General features: G+C 38.0%; 1 protein-coding gene across 1 annotated transcript in view; it reads right to left on the minus strand.

Annotated features, from left to right (window-relative positions):
* Positions 1-23,146, minus strand: part of ANLN (anillin actin binding protein) — a 31,634-nt gene that overhangs the window by 2,611 nt on the left and 5,877 nt on the right. Inside the window, exons 4-21 of the mRNA XM_044454529.1 lie at positions 22,383-22,723; positions 21,648-21,849; positions 19,764-19,954; positions 19,543-19,650; positions 18,752-18,863; positions 17,838-17,954; positions 16,158-16,387; positions 15,822-15,973; positions 15,296-15,443; positions 14,078-14,213; positions 13,500-13,682; positions 12,335-12,461; positions 7,156-7,204; positions 7,008-7,064; positions 5,704-5,742; positions 5,438-5,459; positions 4,159-4,271; positions 2,908-2,961 (exon numbers count right to left, since the gene is read on the minus strand). Of these exons, the coding sequence (XP_044310464.1) occupies positions 2,908-2,961; positions 4,159-4,271; positions 5,438-5,459; positions 5,704-5,742; positions 7,008-7,064; positions 7,156-7,204; positions 12,335-12,461; positions 13,500-13,682; positions 14,078-14,213; positions 15,296-15,443; positions 15,822-15,973; positions 16,158-16,387; positions 17,838-17,954; positions 18,752-18,863; positions 19,543-19,650; positions 19,764-19,954; positions 21,648-21,849; positions 22,383-22,723 (2,381 nt within the window). The remainder of the gene's footprint in view (positions 1-2,907; positions 2,962-4,158; positions 4,272-5,437; positions 5,460-5,703; positions 5,743-7,007; positions 7,065-7,155; positions 7,205-12,334; positions 12,462-13,499; positions 13,683-14,077; positions 14,214-15,295; positions 15,444-15,821; positions 15,974-16,157; positions 16,388-17,837; positions 17,955-18,751; positions 18,864-19,542; positions 19,651-19,763; positions 19,955-21,647; positions 21,850-22,382; positions 22,724-23,146) is intronic.

The following is a 23,146-nucleotide window of genomic DNA, read 5'->3' on the forward strand; positions in this document are numbered from 1 at the left end:
TCTTTCTATCATTGATTTCAAAGCTACTATGAACTTTTTCACACATGTTCCAGATGAAGGCTTAAATGCTTAGGTTCTAGAAAAATTCAAAATTTTCTAACTGCTTGGAAAGACAATGATCTTTGGTTATATGTTTAGTCGGAGGGTTAAAAATCTCTGAGTCAGGATGCAGGACTCTCTAGAGTTGGGTCCAACGTTGTTGCTATTAAGCTGGAGAGCTAGGAAGAGGTGGGACAAAACATTGGCAGCACAAGGCTTGACATGGGCTGTTAAAATAAGCATGGTGTACTGAGAAGAAGGCTCAGTAATATATGACCTTATTAAGCAGACTAAGCATTCTACACACATAATTTTTAGCCCAGCCAACAACTGAAAATGGCACCAGTGTAACAAGTTCGTACATGCCTTATTATTACAAATAGTTGCATCAGTTCAACTCCTGGAATTATCCAGCGAGGGCTCCATATGTAATAGAATTAAGGGATCCCACCTATGTAGTACCAGGCACAGTGGAATGATAATAAGACATTGGAACCTGGGCCTTACAGCTGGAGGGAAACTGTGCTTATCTTTTAATCGTTTTAGATATACTTCTTGTACTAACTCTTCCTCCACACTCCAAAGTACATCTAGCACAGCAAACCATCCCTCCACAACCCTTCACACAAATATGATTGATGTGGGAGACCTGTCAGCCACCTTGGAGTATGAGGCTGCAAAGCTTAACTCACATACACACCACCAGTACTTGGGCTACCATTTTTTTTAATACTAGTTGTGGTGAACTGTGTTATCTGAACATTCAGGTAAAGCCAAGCAACATCCAAAAGCAAAGGGCATCCCTGCTTCCAGCAAGACATTAAGCATTTGTACCACTGCACAAAGCAGAAAGTCTACTTTTCCCAGGAATTTAGACAGCACACTTGAAGGACCAAGACATGTTTTCCAAAGTTTGGCACTCCAGCAAATTTTAGAAAAATGCTCTGCACATATTTAGAAACACAGTAGCAAAACAACACACTCATTCACTGCTTTTATGAACTGATGTATATCCTAACATGGCAAATCTGAGTTCATCCTGAATAATCCGTACATCCTTTTAAAGAATGCTTAACTCTTCTGCAAACATTATGTAGTGCTGGTTCCACACAGTATAAGGGTGTCAAAGCTTATGCCTTAGGCTGAGCTAGGAGTATCTGTGGGACATTAGTAAACATTGTTTCGTAGAATACTACCATTCCTGATTCAGAAAAAGTACTTCTATATATGTTTGAGAAATACCATTGGAATAGTTCTTTGGTCCCATATTCTATTCTCTTTTTCAAACTGCCAACACTGACCTCATACCCCTTCTTAAAACAAACAAACAATTGACTTTATTTTGGTCTGGCAAGTTCACTTGCAATCCAAATTTGCTAAACACTTTTATTGTTAATAAAACTTAATTGCAACAAGACCAAGCTGAACTTGCTATACTAAATGCAACACAGCCCTGCTCTTCTGAAATAGACAAAGCATCACCTTCACCTTAAGATGAGCAAGCATAACCTCTCTCATTCAAGTCACTCTCTTTAGATAGCGATGAACTGCTCTATATGCAAACATTAAACTACTTCTGGTTTGAATGCCTAGTTCACTGTCAATAACAGAGAAGGAAGTAGATCTGCTAGCACACTTCACAATAGGGCATCCTTAATGCCATAAAGAATTTTGCCATGATCAGTGCACAGAAACCAACCTTTTTCTCTTTCCGAGGCTTTTAAAGCAAATTAAAAACAAACTATTATGAATGTGGACCAACTCTTTACAGTATTATATATTGATGTCTTGCTCTGTTTTCAGTTTCAATAATTTCATTTAACAATGGTAGCCACCATTTTTTTAAATTCACATTTATCTCACAACAAAAGTTCAAAATCCTATCATTCATGATAAAAGAAGGCATCTGTTGCCATTAACAAGACTATTATAAGTGGAACATAATGCCATACTGTCCAGAAGTATGTATGCACATGGATCAAGTTGGGCAGCTTGTGGTCTTCAAGATGTTTGGCCCTCTAGTCTTAACAGTCCTAGCCAGCATAACTAGCATTATGGCAGGATAAGAGTTGTAGGCCAAAACATCCAGAGGGCCAAAAACTCTCCACCCCAACAGGCTCTCTCTTCTCTTCCTTGAGGAGTGATTTCCTTATGCACACACACATAAGGTCCCTCACAATTACAAAGATAATAAAACAGATAGCATTCACACATGTGCATTAAAGTAAAGGACTGCAGCCACCACTTGTAGCAAGAGCTAAATCAGGAAGTTGGTTCCGGAATAATGCAAGAATATTTGGCAACTTCTATACTTGTTATTTAGGTCATTATGATTGACACACAGAAGCATGGCATAAAAAAAGTGAGCGAAGATGGTCTCTCTTTGATAACAGCAAGCCCTCCCACTGTACAGTACCTAATATTTTTATTTTCCTGTGTAAGCAGAAAGTTAGAAGAGGCCATAGCGCAGTGTTTAAGCAATGTTTTTCATGCAGAGGCTCTCTAAATTTTATTGTTTTCTATTTTTAGGCACTGTGAGAGGCAAAGTCAAACTTAGGCTTCGAGCCAGCAGGAATTTATATTTAAGGGTGCAATGCTGAAAACTGACCCCTCCTCAGTGTAATTTCTGTACCCTGAAGCTGACTGCCATTTATACAGCCATGGAATAAACAGAGGACATTGTGTCTAGAAGTCAGAATCCTGTTTGATCCAAAAGATTCCCTAAAGATTACTTACAGTCTTCCAATGTCCAGTCTGAAAACTTTAAAGTGGTCCTTAAAGCAGCTGTCATTGTGGCCATAAGCAAAGTTTAGTGACAAGACATAAGCAGCATGCATTGGGAACTGTTTTTAAAAGAAACATAGCAACCTTATCTTGGAACAAACAACCCAGTAGCTCTCTTTCTTTAACTCCATAATTTATCTAGGAAAAAAAGAAATGGGCAATGCTGAATGCAAAAAAAGCAAAACAAAACCTAAGCACAGCAGCATAACACCACTGATTTGCATTTTGATAGTACATTTAGCATTTAAGCTGTACATCAGAGCAACATACCCAACCTAAACACAGGCTAGTTTCCTACGAGAAAAGAAGCAAGTTACAGAAGTAGTCTGATGTGCTTTACAGCCAGTGCAGTTTAAGCAAATACATGTTAGAAGTGAAGCTCCTACTTCCTGGTTTATAGCTGACGTGTGAAAGTTGCTTTTCTAATTGAAGTTCTTGGGTTTTAGCCAGACACTAGTAGCACTACCATTATATTATTATATACTAAATGTATTAGTGCTGTTTAAAAGCAAGGAAGTTACATACGAATTGACAAGGGAACCTAAATAAACTGCAAACATTCTTCTGATAATCCAGCAATTGCCTTTCCGAGGAATGCACGTTGTACAGCATAATAGAATCCATATATACTGTATATTCTTCTCTTTGAAAAGCCTTCTCCTGAACCAAGACAACTGAATAATAAACTAATTTGGAATCTTTTCATGTAAGATGTAGTAAGCAAAACTACTACTTTTTTTAATAGCGCAACCATAAATGCACTATTATGCACCCAATACTTCTTCATATAGTTGTTATGAAGCACAGATACTTTTACCCATTTGATTATATATGGAGATGAACTCTGTTCATACACCCTTTGAATATCCCCAACAATACCATTTTTAAGTTCACAATCCAAGATGACAAAACTAAACCAGGATACAGCAAACTTCAGGCTTATAGAAACTACTTTGTTTTTACTAGAACACTGAGATCTGCCAGCTGGAGCCCAGTGCAAAGATACACACTCAGAACTGAAAAATTTTGAGCCCAAATTTTTTTTCGAAGAACCAACACTGGGTAGCACTCATAGTCTCTTGTACAAAAAATCCACCATTAGTTCAAAATTATTTGTTTCAGCAGTATAATTTAGGGAAAGATACAGGGTGGAGGGGGGAGTATTATGTTATTATCATTTCAACAACTACAGGTAAGAAATCCTATACCATCTACTGTAAATAATCTGGATCTAAAAGGTTTCAAATGTACCTTATATTCAGCTCTGCACTAAGCTACCAATGTATCCTGAAGTAACTTGCAAAAAAAAAAAAAAACCCTGAATAACTTGGTTACCTTGTCCAATAGGAATTTGGTATTTCCTACTGAAGAGAGTGAAATTGTGTGTGAACCAACAAGAACAAAGTTACTTGTGCGTACAGCATTCGGTCCACCTGGACTTGCCATGGCTGAAAAAAAATGTTAGATACATTATTAGAGTTGAAACATTTAATTGATTAATCTAACAAATTAAAATAATTTTAATTAACTAAAAGCACATCCCCACTTATGCAAGACTCCTAAGTAATAGAAACTGTAGACTTCAGGTGTTATCTTAGAGGAAGCACTTCCTCCCTGCTCTCATGCAGGAGGGACTACAGTTAAGTTCTCCACCTATACCTCATCATCTAAAAGCAGAGATTTGCTTTTAAACTGAGATTAAAGTCATATGCTGATTTTTTTTACTCTCACTGGATTATTCTGATTGGATGACAGCACCATATATTATACATGAAACAGCAAGAAATGAAAATGGCAAGAACTACTGACCGCAGAAAGTCTAATGTGTTCAGACTCACTTTGAGATAACTACAGTTTAAGTACAAATATTCCTCATATTTGAATATGGCAGTGGTGAAAAAAGTGTACAAAGGAGGGTTTTTCTTAATTCTTTGTATTTGCATAAGATATGGGTCAGTACCAAGTCCCTGCACAAAAGTTCTGACTGTGACTGTTAAGTGTCACTTGGATTAATTGGGCAACTTGCCCTCCCATACTCCATGCATGAGCCTTCTGTATAATGGAAAGAACAATACACTGTTTCATGGGGCATTATGGTAATTGAGAGAGTAGCACTTTTTACAATTTGTCATCAGGCCAACACATAAAACAGTGGCAGGCATATATCATGCCTGGACACAGGTAGAGCAGAGAACCCCTCCTGCCAGCTGTCACTACTGAGACATCGGGAAAAGCAGCAGCAGCTTGGCACCCCTTCCTACTGTTACCAAAAGTCACAGAGGAGGACTTAAACAGAAGAGAAAGCAGCAGCCCTTCCACTATGTACAGATTCAGCTCCATGACCTGCTGAACCAGTCAACAAAGAATTTAGTGCCTCAGTTTTCTTTGCTTCACTCCTATCCCAATACTCTGCCTCTGTGTCACTTCTTGAGATTATAAGCCTATGGGCAAGGACTGTCCTCTTTGTAAACAGCTCTAAGAACCCTTTTTTCAGGGGAAGGTGGGGTAGAAATGCTTTCATAAATAAATAAAAATGTATACAAACAATAATTCCCTCCAGGCCCTAACATTTGGTGGTTAGTAGTAAAGTACCAAAACTAAAGGTTTTATTTACCTGGTGCAAGAAGATTACTCTTCTATAAAACAAACACAAACACACACACATAAGGAAACAGGTTACTGAAAAAATATTTTAGTACACTTGTTTTATTTGAAAGGCTGGTTATTTGACTTTTGCAAAAAAAGTATGGCAAGAACCAGTAGTCAGGATTTGAAACATAATCACACCTAGGGGAAGCAATAGCCTTCATGACAGCCAGGTTTACGCTTTCTGAGATGACAAGTTAGTATTTTGGAAATTATTCAGATATTAGTACTTACAGTAGTAATGGATGTCAGTAATCTCTTCGGAGTAATAGCCTGTGACATTAGAGAAGGCACAAATGTATTCTGTAGTTAAAATGTAACAGACATCATAAAAGAGAGTCATTTATTATTTAAGTGCTAAAGCAAAGTCAGCAGATAGCTGTTTCTCAACTCAATTAGATTTGCCTGAATCCAAAACAGATTCTTCTGTCGTGTGGACCTATACAGAGGCACTGAAAATGGTACCTCTCTACCAAAATCATACTGTGTATATTCTATAATTCTCAACTTTCTACTTGTGGCAGGCATTTTTTGAAACTTTCAAGCTACTTTGTGTAAACGGAAGTTGTAGATTGGTGTAACTGCTTGCCAAAATAGATTTTAAATGTATAAACTACCTAAACACATACCCTACATGCTAAAGGCATGATATACTCTTTTTTAAACGAAAGCCATATTGCAGGGGTGGCCAAACTGAGGCTCGGGAGCCTCATGAGGCTCAACTTTATTTTGCGGCACGCTGCTCACCACCACAAGTGCCCATGGGCGCCCGCTTGCCGCTTGCTGCTTGTTGCATGTGGGCACTCGCTTGTGGCTCTCAAACATCCAACACTTAGCCTAAGTGGCTCTTCCCTTGAACAAGTCTGGCCACTGCAATAGATTATAGCAAAATTCCTTAGAATGGAGCTATCGCATCTTGCAAGAGAAGACCTGTCTCATTTTGACTAAACTGTTCTATGGCTATTCTATTCATATTAGCACTGGTTTTTGTTGATCCCTCAACTAAAGAAGTTGTTCTACCAACTGCATATCCTGACAGCTCACCCTTTTCACCCACTCTACTATACTAAAGTGTTTACATATTTTGTTATGTGTAAAAAGAAGATTTCTTGTGAAGTGGATAGCATTTGGCAGCTTTGTCCCAAGTGTTAAGCAAACCTGCTACCAGGCAATATTGTTCGAAATGGAGCACTGCTATATAATTCGTATGAAGTGGAAATGGAATAAGAAAACCAGCACGTTTGGCCAAAGAGGCAAAATAACTTGTAGATGCAAGAATGGAAAAGCACAACCATTTGCAGGCTTGTGTCTTAAAACCAACACTGCCCTATGCCATGTAAGATGGAATTGCAGCTTTTCAGCTGAACGATTTCAAGGTATAGAAGTTTCCTTACAAATAAGTAAAGGCATAGTCATAAATTTAGTGCTAATAAATTTAAGTACAATATTTTAGTCAAAGCTAAAAGTTATTGCCGTATCTTTCCATTAGATTCCTTTAGCACAAGCCATCACTAAAGTATAATTAGTACTCTCTTTACCTTTGACTTAGCTGCTTTTTTCCTTTTATCAGTGCCTGTGAATTCCTTCTTCTGTACCTAACAGAGAGAGTGGAGGAATCAAGATGTTGAAACTTATTGCTTCTCAAAGTGTTCTCTCACAAAGATTTGTATTGAAAAAGATACATACCAAGCTGTAAACTTCAATATTTATCTCAAAGTCACTGGACACATCTTGCCTTCAAAAAGGAGACACAATATTAAATACAACTGAAGTTTTACAATTTGGAATAATTCGAACAAAGACTATTGTGGTAGCTCTTTCGACTCTCTACCATCTCCCAGTATCTTTTTTAGCAGAACTTGTCCTGTTATCACCCTCCATGCACCTATTACTACTACTTCAGGTCTGCTGCCAGGTTTTCTTTTCCCTTCAGAACTTCAATATGAGCAGTTGGGGGGTCATTCTTTTCTGGTCCCAGAAATGTGCACAAATGTCTTCCCAGTCTTAAATATTTAATCAATCTTTCAGAAGTATACAAAGGTATACTTATAGCAGCCCAAGGTAACTATCCTTGCCTGGATGATGTCCTTGTAATTAGGGATGCGTGAAGAATCCATTCTGGGGGTGAAAACCTGTCAGACTCTCTGCATTTGGCTCCCCAAACTCTAGTCTGTTTTATCATGGCCGTGAGTCTATGTTCCTGAGACATATGCCCAATATTCACACAGTGCTCACCAGGAATTGATCCACACATGACTGTTTCACAAGTAGTGTGGCTCTTCTACATCATGAGCAGCAGCCATGGTCTGTGCTGCAGGTGACACAGAAGAAAGTTGCCAGCTGTGCACCCTTCATTCAGTAAGCGTTTGCAGACTACTTCTTGTCTTGGCTCACTTTCTAAGGCAAGGCTGAGCACAAGATGAAATCTGCAAACACTAGAGGGACTGATTTGGCAGAGCTTCCTCACAAACCTACTTTGAAGTTTTATCTGTCAAAAGTAGAAAGTGCAGTTGAAAACACAGAAAGAAAATGACAAGGTAAGATTGCATGTGTGCCACTTTGTGCACAAATGCCAACCATTGGTTCAAGATCACTGGTAAAAGGAAAAAAGGCAGAACAAAAAGGGCTGGGGATAAGAATCCTCATCAAAAGACTCCTCTCAGTTCTGTGTTGCACTAGCAGTTCTCCATACACTGGGAAAGACATATAGCTTTCATGGCTGAGAAATAAAAGGAGGGCAAACTTGCATTAAATTGTCCTTCCATGTACTTTCCAGCCATGAAATAAATCTATGTATATATTCCAGGAAAAATGCAGTTTGACAGTTTTCAAAAATAAATCCTTAGAGGTGGCAAAACAGGACAGATAAAATGGATGCTGGCATCAGTGGAACTTGCACCTTCCCTAAGTGACTTTGTTCACTTGCTCCCATTCAGCTGCCTTTTCAGGGTTTTTTATGTCGGGGAAACACAGCAACCACAGCAGTAAGTTCCCACAGAAGTATGGGGAATAAATAATTCTCTTTTCTGGAGTAAAGACCCCAAAAAGGTGTCATAAATTGTGGGTCCAACATTTGAAATCCAGAGGATTATATTACTAAAGAGAGATCCTGTTGCCATCTCCTTTCAGTATACTTCCCCCCGTTACCAGCAATTTCGGCAGCTATTCTGACAAGAGTGTATATTTGTTTCAGATATACTGCAATATTTTTGGACATCTGGAAAAAGGTGGATGAGCTGCCCCTTCCAAATGTCCAAAAACTTGGGAGGAGGAAGGAGTGCAATTCTTTTGAGAAAGTTTATTTATTGACAATATTTTAACCCACTCAAAAAAAAAGCTCCCATATGTTTATTATTTTTACTAAAAGTTTTATTAGTACTCCTAGTAAAGTGTCCTCATTGTTTAGTATGTCAAGGCATCCAGTGTGGATTATGTCTCCTTCTCCTACTCAAAAGGCAGGAATAATATAACCTACAATTGCTTAATAGCCTCCCTGCCTCCATACATTTTGTCACCTAACTAGCAGTAAAAATAAACTCACTGGTTAGATAGAAAATAAAAAAGAAAGTTATGACCAATGATAACTTGGCCAGTTGGTGCAGAGTATCACTAGAGAAACCAACTGTTCTGAGGGATGCAGTATTGAATGCTTTGCATGACAGTAAAAAATAAACTTCAGAGCAACTATCAGTATTTAGTTCTCTCATTTGACATAAGATACATCCAGTGTATAATATATAGTATCCAAGAAAAGGATGAGGACATGCTGCATCCCCTCTGTCCATAGACTGCCTTTGAGGAAGCATTGTGTGATGCTTCATGGAAGTGCTTCCTGAAGACCGTTTGGCCACATGGGATATCTCTGCCATGTAATGCATTTATGGACAGAACAGCTAATATAGTGGCTACTGAGTAGTTAAGTACACCCATATACACAGGTGTTGAGAATCCTAAGTCAGCATAATGCAGGCTTTTATCCATCAGGGGTAGTATGGTTAAGACATTTCTTTTCATCAGAGCAATAGGCTAGAAAGTTAGAAATAGGCTGCTTATGGAGATCTTAAGAGCTTTTCTGACATCTAGCTTTTACAAGAAATGCTCAGAAGGGTAGTAAGAGTTTAGGGCAATATGATGGAAGAATAAACTGTCAGTTGATGGCTTTGAGAAAAACCACTTTGAGGAAAAGGAGGTACAAAAGTACATTATCTGAGAGGCTCTAAAATGGGCTTATGTAAGCCCTGAAGGATGGTGTTTAGGTGCCAAGAAAAAAAATCTGTGGTCCGAAGATGGACTGTACTGGAATGCTTCCACAAGTAAACTTTTATGGGACCTTAGGGGTCTAGAGTCCAGATTAAACAGTACAGAGAAGAGAGTAAGATTACTTTCAGACTGTTAGACTTAGTTTAAGTCTCCTTGTAGAAACTTCAGCAACCCTTGTATACCTGTCTTTGTATGATTTACTATTTTTCTTCCTACATTAAATACTTTTAAGGAGGAGGAAAAACACTAGACGTTACAGGTGTAGGGACTGATATGAATTCTCTTCAACTAGAAAATTCATGCCACTGACATGACCATGAACTCTGTCAAACTTCATGGAGCTGAAGTAAGTCTTAAGAGCAGAACTGTTCTTTATAGTGTTGTTATTTGTACGCAAACCAAGGAAATCTGCAGTGGTCAGGTAGGACCGGATTTTTTTCAGATACTCATTATCTAAAACTGCACACTATTATCTCCTCCTTTTTTGGGACAGAAGCTATGCCAGAAAACCTTTGATCTAAAGAAATTATTCTAAAAATACAGAAGACCAATTATATGAGGTCTTCAAAAAATTTCTGCACTTTTATATTTTATATATTTTTTGCTGATGGCATTAAACGTTGGTACAATGCTGGATAAAATGCATCACAAAGGAAGGTGACTATGTAGATAAGTGATGTAATTTGGTTTTGAAATTCTTAATAGAATTTTTAAAAGTGTGGAAGATCCCTCATATAATTCTTTGCTTCTTTAAAGAACAAGAAAAGGTCTTGTGGGATCTTTAATTCTATCTGTATGAATTCACTGAGGGCATCAAAAGTTGGGATACTTATTATTGAGGTATGGATAATGTCAATATTTTGTGTCTGCCTCTGCTGGCTTGTATAGGCCCAAGGCCTGATGGATGTAAAGTTCTAGTGCTTGTTGTGAAGTTCTAGCAGGACCTGTTTCATGATGGCTTACTGCTTCTTAAATCCCCAGTTCAGATTTCAGGTGGAATGGCATTGAGACCCTGGAAGGTTTTGGACATATGATTAAATCTCTCCACTCTCTTAATCACAAGTAGTGTGCATATAGTATAGACTACTTTTATAAAAAGATGAACTGGAGGAAGAAAAGGAAAGGTTTATATTGTTTATGAGTGCTTTTAGATCTTTGTTTTTGAAGGCCTCTTGAGACATAAGGAACGTTTTGTAAAGTGTTTTAGGAAAAAGAATGAAGGAAAGTAAGAAATGGGGGGAAGGGTGTTCAGAGTGTGCCATGGGAAGCCCTTACCTAATCCAGAGAAGCTTAACAATTGAGCTCTGCATCAGTGTTGTCAAAACATCAGGAAAGAATAAACAAAACAAAAACTCTAGGACAGATCTAGATTGTCTTTTTGTGCCATCTGGTGGCTGACACAATAATCACATCCAATTCTTTTTATTGGCTCTGATGTTTTGGTGGGTTCCAAAGCTCAGTTTCTTTACAAGGTACTAAACCATGACCATCCAATGTTAAGGGTACATCATGTAGGCAGGTAAGTCTCCATCATGTCAACAATCAGGATTAACAAGCTCCACTATTCAGCAATGATGGCGATGGTTCTGTGTGTTTGTTTCATTCCTCTGTGAGAGGAATTTCCTTTGAGGCTATAAAAGTAGATTCAGGACAATTATAACTTGTTTCATGTTTTTGCTCAAAAGAACATTTATAGTTGGAACCATTGGAGAGATCAGAGAGGCAGTGAGAAGGAAGGGAAGGAAGAAATAGCAGGGGAGGGGATGAAAACTGGTGAAGAAGAACACAAAGCTTGTGGGGAGAGTTGGTAAAAATGGCAGAAGAAAAAAAGGAAGTAACTCACTTTTCCTGTGAGCTTCTGTGCTAACCAAAAGAAAAGAGGTACCTGGCTTCTGTTCTGAATGAAGGAAACAAACTGAGGAGCAGACAACAGTGGCAGTGGGTAGTAAAAATACAACACAAAATCAGAGTTTTCTTGCCTACTGAGTGGAGGAGACATAATGCATATTGTATCTGTATGATGTAATAAATCTACACTTCCTTTTAATGCTTCCAATTTTCACAGTGTTCTTTATGATGTTGCTACTATTTTTAGTAATGTAGTTCTTAAGCCTCCAAACTTGTGGCTTACGTGCATCCAGTGGCCAGAACAAAAGACAACAGTGGCAACCTACATCACTGGACCTCTGGACCTACATCACTGCTAGAGCTCACTCTGAGTTTTTGGCTATCTAGATAAACCATCAGAGAGAGAGGGAGGGGAAAAACGCTGGGGTACAAAGAAAAATTGGCATTGCTAAATGACCCCAGCTTCCTCCCTTCCCTGTCCACTGGCATGCCTTTCCCCCTTCTCAGAGGTGTGCTTCCTATTCTTTCATGGAGGGGCAAGCTGGCACAGTTTTTTCCATGCCAGCTGCAATGGGGCCTGAGTTTCAGAGGATCCTGAGACTCTGAAGATTCATGGTACCTCAGACAATGTCAGGAAACCATTGGATTGCACACCTTTAAAAATAAGTTGCATTTGTGTACTTCTTTCAGGGGTGCATAAAGTCTCCGAATGCAGAGTGCGCGCACACAATGAACATGAAGTAGCTAAAGTACTTACAGTGTAAATGTTGTTGGAAAAGTAAGAGCATCTCCATTCAGGGAATTTGCAGTACTTGCTAATGGCGTTGCAACCATGTTTTCTGTTCCCGCTTTTAATATGATTACATAGTAGTAGTTTGCTGTTTCTGTGAATAGTTTAACCATCTATCATAATCATACATTTACAAAAGTTTCATAAAGCAAAATAGAGACCAAAAAGCCTTTTCAGCATTTTTGCTGCAGTTAGCTTATGACATTACATTGATCAACTCAGCTTACCTTTTTAAAAGAACAGGGCATAGTATCCAAAGGAAGGTTAAAGTCAGAGGAAGATGGAATAATTTACAAGTATCTTCAAAATTGGACTGTAAGGTCAGAAGCCCAGGTCAGCCAACGGAACAATTTTCCACACAAGTGTACTGCATATATTTTCAGTGAGAGTGCTGTATCTTCCACTATCAGGGAAGACCTCCCCACCCCAGATGCTAGCCAGTATGATGTGCAGGAAGTTCTTGCCTAATCCTAAATATAACACATGTTTAGATTTTGAGTATAAGCATGAAAAATCCACCTAACATGTTATCCAAGAGTAGAATAGCTAAACAGTACTTTCAAGTGTTCAAAGTATATCAGATGCATAATTTAGTTGTAATCCTTACAACCCTATAAGACAATCCTTACAACCCTAAATATTTAACCTGAAAGCTTCACCTGGGAACTGAATCAATTTTGAAGAAATTTTGATTTGCATTCCAATGGTAGGAAGGGCCAAAGGCAAAAGGCCTAGAGTCAAAAATACCAGCATATTTCAGCTTAAACCTCTTAATGCCAGTTATTAAGGAAAAGCATTTCAAGGTTTTAGAAAGTAGAAAAAAGTATGCAAAAGTTGAAAGCCACCAATGTTTGGTACTTACAGAAATGAAGCAACGGGAAAGGCACTGTCATGTAGGGAACCTAGACACCCCAGGGTCAAACTTCAAGAGGGCCTGTATTTGATTCCTAGGCCTAAGGTTCTGAGCTCTGCTTTAAGGTAAAATCAGTATTGCTATCACTTACATTGAGGGGACAGAAGAGAGGCTGTGAGAGTATGGTCTGCCCAAGGCAAGTTCAGTATCTTAGCCACTATAACAGCTCCTACTTTGTGCTTGAGTTATGATGCATGCAGATACAGTAGTAGGCATTACCTGATTTCTGGGCAGTACTGCATACAAAGTCTGCTTTTAGAGGTAGATGCATTCCTGACAGAGTAACAGATCCTTTGGAAGGAGAAACTCCACTAGGCATAGGATCAGCTTTAATCTTCTTGCTCTGAGGTCCTTCCTTTTTCAGCCTGTTTAGCTCTTCTAATAATGCCGTTCTTTTTTCAGCTGTTCAAACATGGCACAATTAAAATTAAGGCAGCTTTCCATGGACAAGTTTCTCGTCAGTTACTGGTTGTTTACTAGCCATAGCTACTTTTCACAAAATGCATACTATTTTAAATAAGAATGTTCTTGCTGGATCAAAACCAAAATGGAACCAATCCATTTTGTCCAGCACTTATTTCCAACAAAGTCTCCCTGATGTGTTTTTTTTTTTTTTTTGGAATACCCAACAAGAAAAATACTGTTTTGCACCAGTTTGCTCTCAGTATCCATGAAGTTCTCTTAAATTTCTTGTTATGTATTCAATATAAATCTCTTGGCTATTTAAATTATAAGCGTTATCTCTATCAATGCTAATCTATGCAAAAAATTAGCATTAAGCAAAACAAGAAACATACTTGCAATGAGAAGTAATCTCTCAGCTTCCGCCTCTTCCTGTGACCCTTTCCCATGTTCCTCATCAATGCAACAGTTAAGAGCCTGACTGGCTTGATGAATGACAGTCTGCTGCAGATTGATTTCATTATTCAGCTCCTAAATGTATTGAAATGAGTGGGCTTAGTAAAACCCAAGACCTTTAGAAGGTATTAAGTTAGATTTCTATCACTGCCAGTTTTTTGGGGAACACACACAAACACACACAGCAAAGTGCATCTCCTAAATAAGTTCCTCAAAATGAATCTTCCCCATCACAAAGGATGGGCTTTAGAAATGAAGTGGAAGAGGTGGTGCCCTTCTGGTTTGGATGGCACTTACCAGCCTGTGGTATGTGCTTAAAAATGACATGAATTGTTTTTCATGATGGACATGTATGCATTAGTTGTGCAGAAAACAGTACACACCCTCAAAAATAATATGCAATGTTATTTGCACTAAGAGTAGATCCATTGAAATGACCATTACTTAAATTAGTCAAGACAGTGCAGTTCTATACATATTTACTCAAAAGTCCTGCTGAATTAGTGGGCCTTATACCCATGCACAGAACTGCATCCCAAATGCCTGGGATTTTTTTTTAAACAACAGACTAAGATGGCATGCAAATTGCTGGAATTTGGGGTTGCCTTCCTGATACTTAGGAATTTGTATGAATCTAAATTAGAGGTAGGCAAAGTGCCCTTTAGATGTTTTGCATTACTACTCCCATAGTCCCAGAACATGACCTATGCTAGCTCAGGCTGAGCTGAGTTGCAGCCCCAAACTATTGTAGGGTACCAGGTTGTTTAACCCTAGCCTAGATGAATGCTCCCTCACTTAAGCACAGCAGTACTTGGGGCTCTGAAGTTGGTTTTTTTGTTTTGTTTTTTTTAACTGTTAGGGATGGAGAAATTGTAATAGTACCATGTCATAAGTACTAGCTAAAAGTGCTCAGTGCACTGGTGCAGTCACATACTACATAACATCCAAGCTAGAACACAAGTAAGGGATAAAACAGCATATTCCCTCCTTTCATATTTATGAATGTCACTGACCATTACTCAAACATTTGCCCAGACATTGTCCCTAGTTAAACCTAACCATAAAATACACCTAACCCACTATTCAAAAACAATCCTGACAGACACAGACAGACAGAATGAGCATTTGTTAAATATGAAAGGCAAAAGTCAAACTACCTGCAATTTGCGTTTAATGTTAATTTGATCAGAAGGTCCATTCCTTTTATCTTCAAGCCTGGAAGAAACATCTTCTTTACGAACAATTACTTGTTTTATTGAAGGACGATCAGTGTCTTTAAATCTCTGAGACCGATAGGCATCAATACTTTGGGGATAAAAGTGCAGTTTTAGAATTATGCCGAGCAGATTTCTAACAATACATTTCAAGAGACACAGAGGTAAGGATGAACTTAAAGCTGAGGATGACCTTTGAAGAAATTAGTAATCTTGCCAGAATTGAGATGCAGCTCTTATGACTCCTCACAGAGAAGGCTGGAGCAATATAGATATACTTCATACATATTCTTGAATGATGGCTAAATTTCCACCACCTCTCTATTTTCACTATTATTTCAGAAAACATTATAGTACTGCCCTTCTACCTTCTCCATATGTCCATTATCCAAGAAGAAATTTGATCCAGACCTTGGCAATGCTATAGTTTTTACAGTCCAATTAAGCATCTCTAACCAGGATTAATTACCTATATGGGAGGTTACGCTCCTCTGACAAGGATCCAATGCTGCTTCCAGATTCAGTTCTACAGACAGATATTCTATGTAACGTGCTAGACTTTGGACTGTCATCACTTTCACTGCTTTGCTCTCCTACTGTTTTACTAGGGGAAGCAAAAACCTGAAACATGAAGAGAAAGGAGACATAGGTTATTGACCATTTCAATTTATTTTTGAAATAAAATTTACTATAACAACGGAATTCTGTAAGAGGAATATACAAGAGATATTGTATTTCTTCTGAGTTTAGACCCCACCAACCTGCATAAGCACAAGTATGAACCTTATTTAAAATATGTTCCTACCTGTGGACTTACAACAGCAACAGATTCTGTTAAAGGTGTTAGGAGGGACATTGAGGAAATATTCAGTGACTCTTCCTGTTCATCCTCAATGTCAGCTTCTAAGGTCATACTCATCTCTTTTTTAAGTTTCTCTATGTCAGGCCCATCGTCTTGAAGAACTTCATCAAAAATGTCACTTATCACCTTTGAACTATTCATTTCGTCATTCACCTCAGCTTTAAATTCTCCACCTAGAGAGCAGAGCACACAAAACAAAAAGTTAAGAATAGGACTGCCCACATACTGACTAGAAACTAAAATTTAAGAAAGTTAGGATCTGGAAGGAACAAAAGATCATCAACCCAAAACACCTACTCCTTGACAGCATCCTAGTGAGTTCCATTAGATTCAACAGTTGCAACTGGTACAGATTGTGGCGCCTTTTAGGCAAAATAGCCTAGTCACAGTTACACATACTCTGGTAACTTCTAAGCTCTTTTACTACAATGCAATTTCATAAATTGCTTTGGAAGAAAGCTCAGAAAATGCAGTCAGAAGAAAAACTGTGGTTACAATGCAAAGAGATGAGTGTACTTTTATTCACACAACTCTACTAGCTTCCAGTAAAGGTTTGATGTAAAAATATGCTAACCCATATTCTTATTGAACTGATTTCTCATGTATGTATTCCCCACTTACACCAATGCCAAATAACTCAAATAGCACGTGTTTTTACTTGGTGTCCCTTTCCCCCAAGCCCAATTTAGGCTCTCTTTTGCTTTTAGATAAACAGTTATTTTTACCACTACTAATACAAACATCTATTTGTCATGTCAGGAAGGTAAATTAGGAATCTTGTTCCCCAGCTTCCAGGCCAGGGGTGGGCAACACCTCAGCAGCATGCACAGCTGCATATGGACATGAACATCATCTTCTGAACCTCCCTCCAGAAATATTGATCAGGATTACTGGGTGAAACAGCTACAACTTAAATCCTTAGGATCACTGTGTCTCCCTGCTAATAGCAATGGGAAAAGAGCAATCTAAACTGTTCCCCACTACCCAACTGATGGGTAATCAGTTAATGGGGCACCCTAGGAGTAGGAAATGTGAGCCCTCCAGATGTTGGACTACAATTTCATTATCTCTGACCACTGGTCATGCTGGCTGGGACTAGGAATTGACCTCCAACACTACCTAGAGGTTCACGCATTTCCCAGTAGTGCCATAATGCATCAAAAATGAATTATATTTCAAACAACCTATCTGCCTACATGGTTCATGCTCCCCCCCCAACAAAAAACTGCCCTGCTAACAAGAAGATCTCATTAACTCCCAATGTTTTAAAGATTAACCAGCCTGTTTCTTTTTAAAACTTTGCTTCTAAGCCCATTAAAACATTAAGATTACTACAGTTTTTGGAAATACGTATGATTCATTGGGAGTTTTGTTGTTACTGTTTGATACCTACAAAGGTCACTCTGTTGTCCAAGTTATGAATTTTTCTGAAAAGTTTTGGAGTTTCCCAGACATGTGTTTCCATATACACAATATGCCAATGTTTTTCAAAACATTAATCCTAGCTATGACTTAAAGATCATAGGAGTTCAATGTAAAGTGTTTAATCCTACTTATTTATGGAGTACATGTTTGAAGAATTCTACGTGAAACTGACTGAGGTCATAGTTAGGAAATACAAACCAATCTGTTTGTCAGGTAGTTGTTGAAGCTTTGAGTTTGACACTGTTTTTTCAGGAGTCTTTGGTGAGAAGATTTTCAGATGAATTGGCTCTTCTGACTTCTCATATTCTGAAGTACCTAGAATACATGATTCAAGTAAACCTAGGTGTTTCTAAATAAACTTCAAACCTAAAGTGAGTATATTGCAAGTGACTTTCGTTAGTTTGGATTTTTTGAAAGATTATCATATTTTCAGTTTCTACTTGTGAAAGAGACTGCAGTAAGAAGCTCATTCATCTGGCAGCATCATTCTCTTTATTTGGTGGTTTAAACCAACATTTTGAGAGGTATGTCCTAGGGTCTCAGTATCTTAAAAACATTTGAGATAATGAATACCACCTAGAGGATGCACATTCATGCCAATGTGGTAAAGAGACTGTGGGGCTGCTCCTATTTCCTTTTCAGACTTAATTTGGAAAATAACCAGTCTCTGGAAAGGGCATCTGTTATACCATATTTTCCAGTTTTCATGTATATAAATATTACATATATGAGAGTTTCAAGGAATCCTACCTTTATTTTTCTAAGGAAGGAAGGAAGGAGAGGGGAGGGGAGGGGAGATTAGCTGTGCACCGCTTTAAAAGTTCTACAGATCTGTATCTCATGAGGAAAGAAGAAAATAAAAAGCCTCATTTAAATATCCAAAATTAGAAGAAAACCCTCATAATCTATAAACTATTGATTCTTCCAATACAGAATTAAAAAACAAACTCTTTTCCTGCAAATGCATCTCTAAAGCAAAAGATCTATGTTTTGAGGTATGAGCTAGGGTTTCTACTATCCATCTACCAGGAAACAACTCAATTTATTCTAATGCATAGTAAGTCATAAACTTTCATGTTCAGATAGTTAGTTTTAATAAAGGGCAGTCTTACCTGAAGACACACATTCTACTACTATCTTATTTGTTGTGGCATTCTCTTCTGCTAACTGGGAGCAGATGTCTGAATTGGGGGCATGCTTCAGATCAACTAGAATTTGACTCTCCTAGAAAAAAAGCATATATCATATTTGGCCTAAATTAATTAGCAGAACTCAAGAGATAGTTTTAATGCCATTAAACCTTAACCAATTTCCACAATGTAAGTTTATTTTTTTATTTTTTATTTATTTTTGATTTATATCCTGCCTTTTTCCTACAAAGGGCTCAAGGCAGCTTACATCCACCTCCTCCTCCATCTTATCCCCACAACAACAACCCTGTGAGGTAGGCTGGGCTGAGAGTCTGTGACTGGCCCAAAGTCACCCAGTTGGCTCCATGGCTGAGCGGGGACTAGAACCCAGATCGCCTGAGTCCCAGTCCCAGGCTCTTAACCACTATGCCACACTGGCTCTCACCAAAGTTAGAACCCAAAGTATATACAAACCATTTTCTCTCCCTTGGACTACTGGAAACTAAATGAGACATAGGTCTTAGAAAGCCTTGCCACACTTTTTTTAGTATATAGGAATTACATGCATTCTGAAACAAGGAGTTGCAACATTTGGGCCTGAAACCTGCACACAAAAGGTCATGCAACATAGGTCACTGCTACAGGATTGACACATACCCTGTATGAAGTCTTAATACATTGTTCCTACACACAAAGTACATGGGGCAAATTATAAGAAGGCAGCTGCTGCATGTATGTTACAGATTCCCTCAAATCAAATTCCAGTGTGTTACCGATTTTTTTTCTGGATGTTTGTTCTTTGAGTTCTCTGCTCTTTCAGCACTCCAAAAGTTGCCCTTGTCAAAGCGACCTCTAATGGATGCAAGTTCTCTTTCACGTTCCTGAATACATTAAGAAAGAAAGTCTGAATATGCACGCTTTTTCTCTATCAGATCAATGTCCAGAATTTTAGTCAGATAATTCCACATGATCTGAAGTAATTAGTAAATCATACCTGTTTGAGCTGCTGTGCTAGGCTGGCAGTTGAAGATGTTTCATTCTGCCTAAATAGTCTTTCTTGAATTATCTTTGTATTAGGAGTGATAATGGGAGTTCTATGTCCTCCAGCAGTAACAGGGCTTTGCGAAGTATGCTCTTGGCAACGTTCTGCAAAACGCTCCAGAAAGGACTTGATGCCTGATCCTCCTATAAGAACAATGAGATTTGCTTCATGAACAATTTAGGTTCTTCATGATCTAGAAACAATGTTGAAGTGCAGCATGAAGCTGTTCCACATCTTGAACAGAATGTTTTCAAACTCATGTAGTTCAATGAGTCAGTTTCATTCAACACAGATCAAAAGTTACCATTCACCAAGATGCAGCAACTAGTAAACTGCTCAACACATTTTGAGCTGAGCTTTCAGATGTTTAGTTTCAGAATGTTTAGTATTTTCTTAAAAGCTTTCAGCCCATTATACAAATGCTCTTGGCTATTTACCAAATATAAAACCTAAACTTGGAATGAATAAACAAAGCAAGCAGAAGAGTTTAATAACATGCACGTCAATGTTTCCTTCATACTTGGGAATTTACGATTTGTATGCCAGCTACTAAAGTCTGGATTGGAAGTGATATTTTGCATTCTAGGATACCAATACTACCATGCTGCAATTCCAAACAATAAAAGGTCTGCTTTTTTCTTTTTTTAATAGCATATATTATTTAGGGAATGCTGTTTAAATTATTCCCATTTATATGACTTTAAAGACGTGTTTAGTTCTCATGAGATGGAGGCCTTCCACATAATGATTTTGCCCAGATCCAAATAGGACACCCATAAGGAAAATGCAGACAAACAAGCTAGAAAAAATAATATCTAATTATTTTTTCTAGAACTTATATGGAGCTGCTCTCATTGACTGTTTAGTGGTTAAAGTTTATTGGAATTAATATACAGTACGGCAGCCTTGCAAATAAGCACCCAAACATTACTAGACTGTTCCAAAAAACAAAACAAAAAGCAAAGCAAAGCAAAAATAGCATTAAAAAGCATCCCATCATTAATAATGAATTGAAGCATTAAACAGATTAAGTGTCCAAGGAACTCTACCATTTTCTCTATGGAACATATTTATTGTTATATTAATATCTCACTTTTTCTCTTTCAAGAATCCCAGGGTGGCTTACATAATCCTCAAAACAACCCCAAATTTGTCCCTCTAACAACTCTGTGAGGTATCAGTGACTGAACAAGTCACCCAGTAAACTTGTGGGGACTACACCCCTGGTCACCTGAGTCTCAGTCCAATATTCTAACCACTATGCCATACTGGCACTTCTTTTCAGAAATATGGAATAAGCAAAACCCAAGGAATGTTGTTTTTTTTAAATAAGCCTTTTTCCTGGGATTAAATCCCAATTAGCGTAATAGGACTTACTTGTAAACTAACATATATAACTTCAGCACCAAGTGTTAGGCAGAGATAGGTAGGTAAACTAAGCGGTTTTGAGTTGACTGCATTTTAGGCATTAGAGTGTATTCCAAGCAGTTATCTCCTTAAGTTTCCATTCATTTCATCCAAAGAATTTGCCCACCACCTAACACCTGTTCGCTACCAGAATGTGTTTGTTTAAAGCTCAGTTATTTTAAAACTCTTTAGTACAATCTACTGAAATCTTCATGAATGCTAAGCAATTCCCTGAAAAATCAGTAATATATGGTTGCATACTCAGTATACCCCAGGAACATTTAAATTAAGTTATAACTTACTGAGATACACCTGTCAAATTGTACTACCATGCAGGGTACTATTTAGGAAGCTAAAATCTATGCAATAATCCATTCTACATGAAAAATTTTCAATAAGCATTGTTTTAAATAAAGAACTAATCTTCACCTGGTGTGGTTGGCTTATCCTTGCAATCAATTTGTACATGTGTTCCTTTGTTTTGCTCCTCTTTGGTAGGAAGTTGTTGGGATAATGAAGGCTTCAATAGTGGTTTAAGACTGGCCTTTTCTTGCGGCAGTAGTTCTCGAACCTCAGTTTCTTTCAAATGATTGCTAGTTACTCCTGAGGTTTTTATGGAACTATTAGCTCCCTGAGATGAAAGAGAAAATAGTTTCATTAAGCTCAAAATGATGGCAAAGAATATTTTGTAATGTTTCCCAGATGCAATGCCAGCTGACTTCCAACTCTTTTTCTTCACACTGCCATTTTTACTACCCCAGATTAAATAGGAATTTAACAGAAATCACCACTTCCCACAATGTTTTGAGCACCAATATATTAGGCATTACTTGCCACTTACAAAACGTCCTCATTAACTAAGGGCCTACTCAGTTCTACATTACCTTTTAAACAAATTACAATTGCACAGAAATCCTCCCAATATTGACCTGAATTCTGAAATTTATACATACTTTATGACACAACATCACTGCTCTGTAAAAAGGAATCACATGGTACAAAGTGCTATTTCTTTTCCTACAGCTACCAACTCCTACAGCACAATCCTCAATTCCATTGTAAGTATGCATTCAATCCTAAATTTAGTTAGGATTGCCGCCAAATATTGGTGGACTCTAAAGGCCTAGATAGGCAATATAGATCAGATTAATTATGATCACTTACCGATATCTTAGAGATTGCTGACTTATTCACACATGACTCAACAGCTCTTTGCGAACAGGATGTAGCATCCTGCTTCACACTGCCACTATTGATTCTAGCAGATGCTCCACTTGTAGTGGACAATTTGGATAAACAAGCAGTACCAGGCTGTTCTTGTGTATTGTTTTGTTTTGCAGATGGATGACTTAGGTCATTTTCCCACGAACCAATTGTAGCAGCAAGGTCAGCTAGACGGCCTCTTCGTCCTATTGGAGTATCAGCTGCAAGGGTTTGTTGTTTGGGTGGAGAAATAACATGCTCACTTGATTGGATGGGAGATGTGCAAGAATTTTCAGACCAATCTGAAAATTGAGACAATACAGAACAACAATACTATAAAAGCTGTGTGACACTTTACTATAAATACCAATGAGATAACAAATGTTCTCAGTATAGAACTGAGCTATGTGATTCCCTCCTCCCCTTAACCCTGTCATCATAAATGGAATAATACAAGACCCAAAATGGAAGCAAGGCTACTTTATTCTCCTTGTCCTCTGCACAAATGAAACAAAAAAGTTGGAGCCATGTGAGAACTCATTCACCCTTCTGATACTAAATATTTGTACCAGAGGAGATAATTTAGACTGAATAACAGAAATAAGCCTATAGCATAGATTGTTCCTTAGCTATTACATGATCCAGTAACAACTGCATAGAACAAACTTTCCTGGTTGCTTGTGTTAAGTAAGAACCACACCTAGGCAACCAAGCAGCAGCATTTT

Source organism: Varanus komodoensis, unplaced genomic scaffold (genome assembly GCF_004798865.1).
Source record: "Varanus komodoensis strain SLA01 unplaced genomic scaffold, ASM479886v1 scaffold10, whole genome shotgun sequence".
In the NCBI taxonomy this organism is placed as follows: domain Eukaryota; kingdom Metazoa; phylum Chordata; class Lepidosauria; order Squamata; family Varanidae; genus Varanus; species Varanus komodoensis.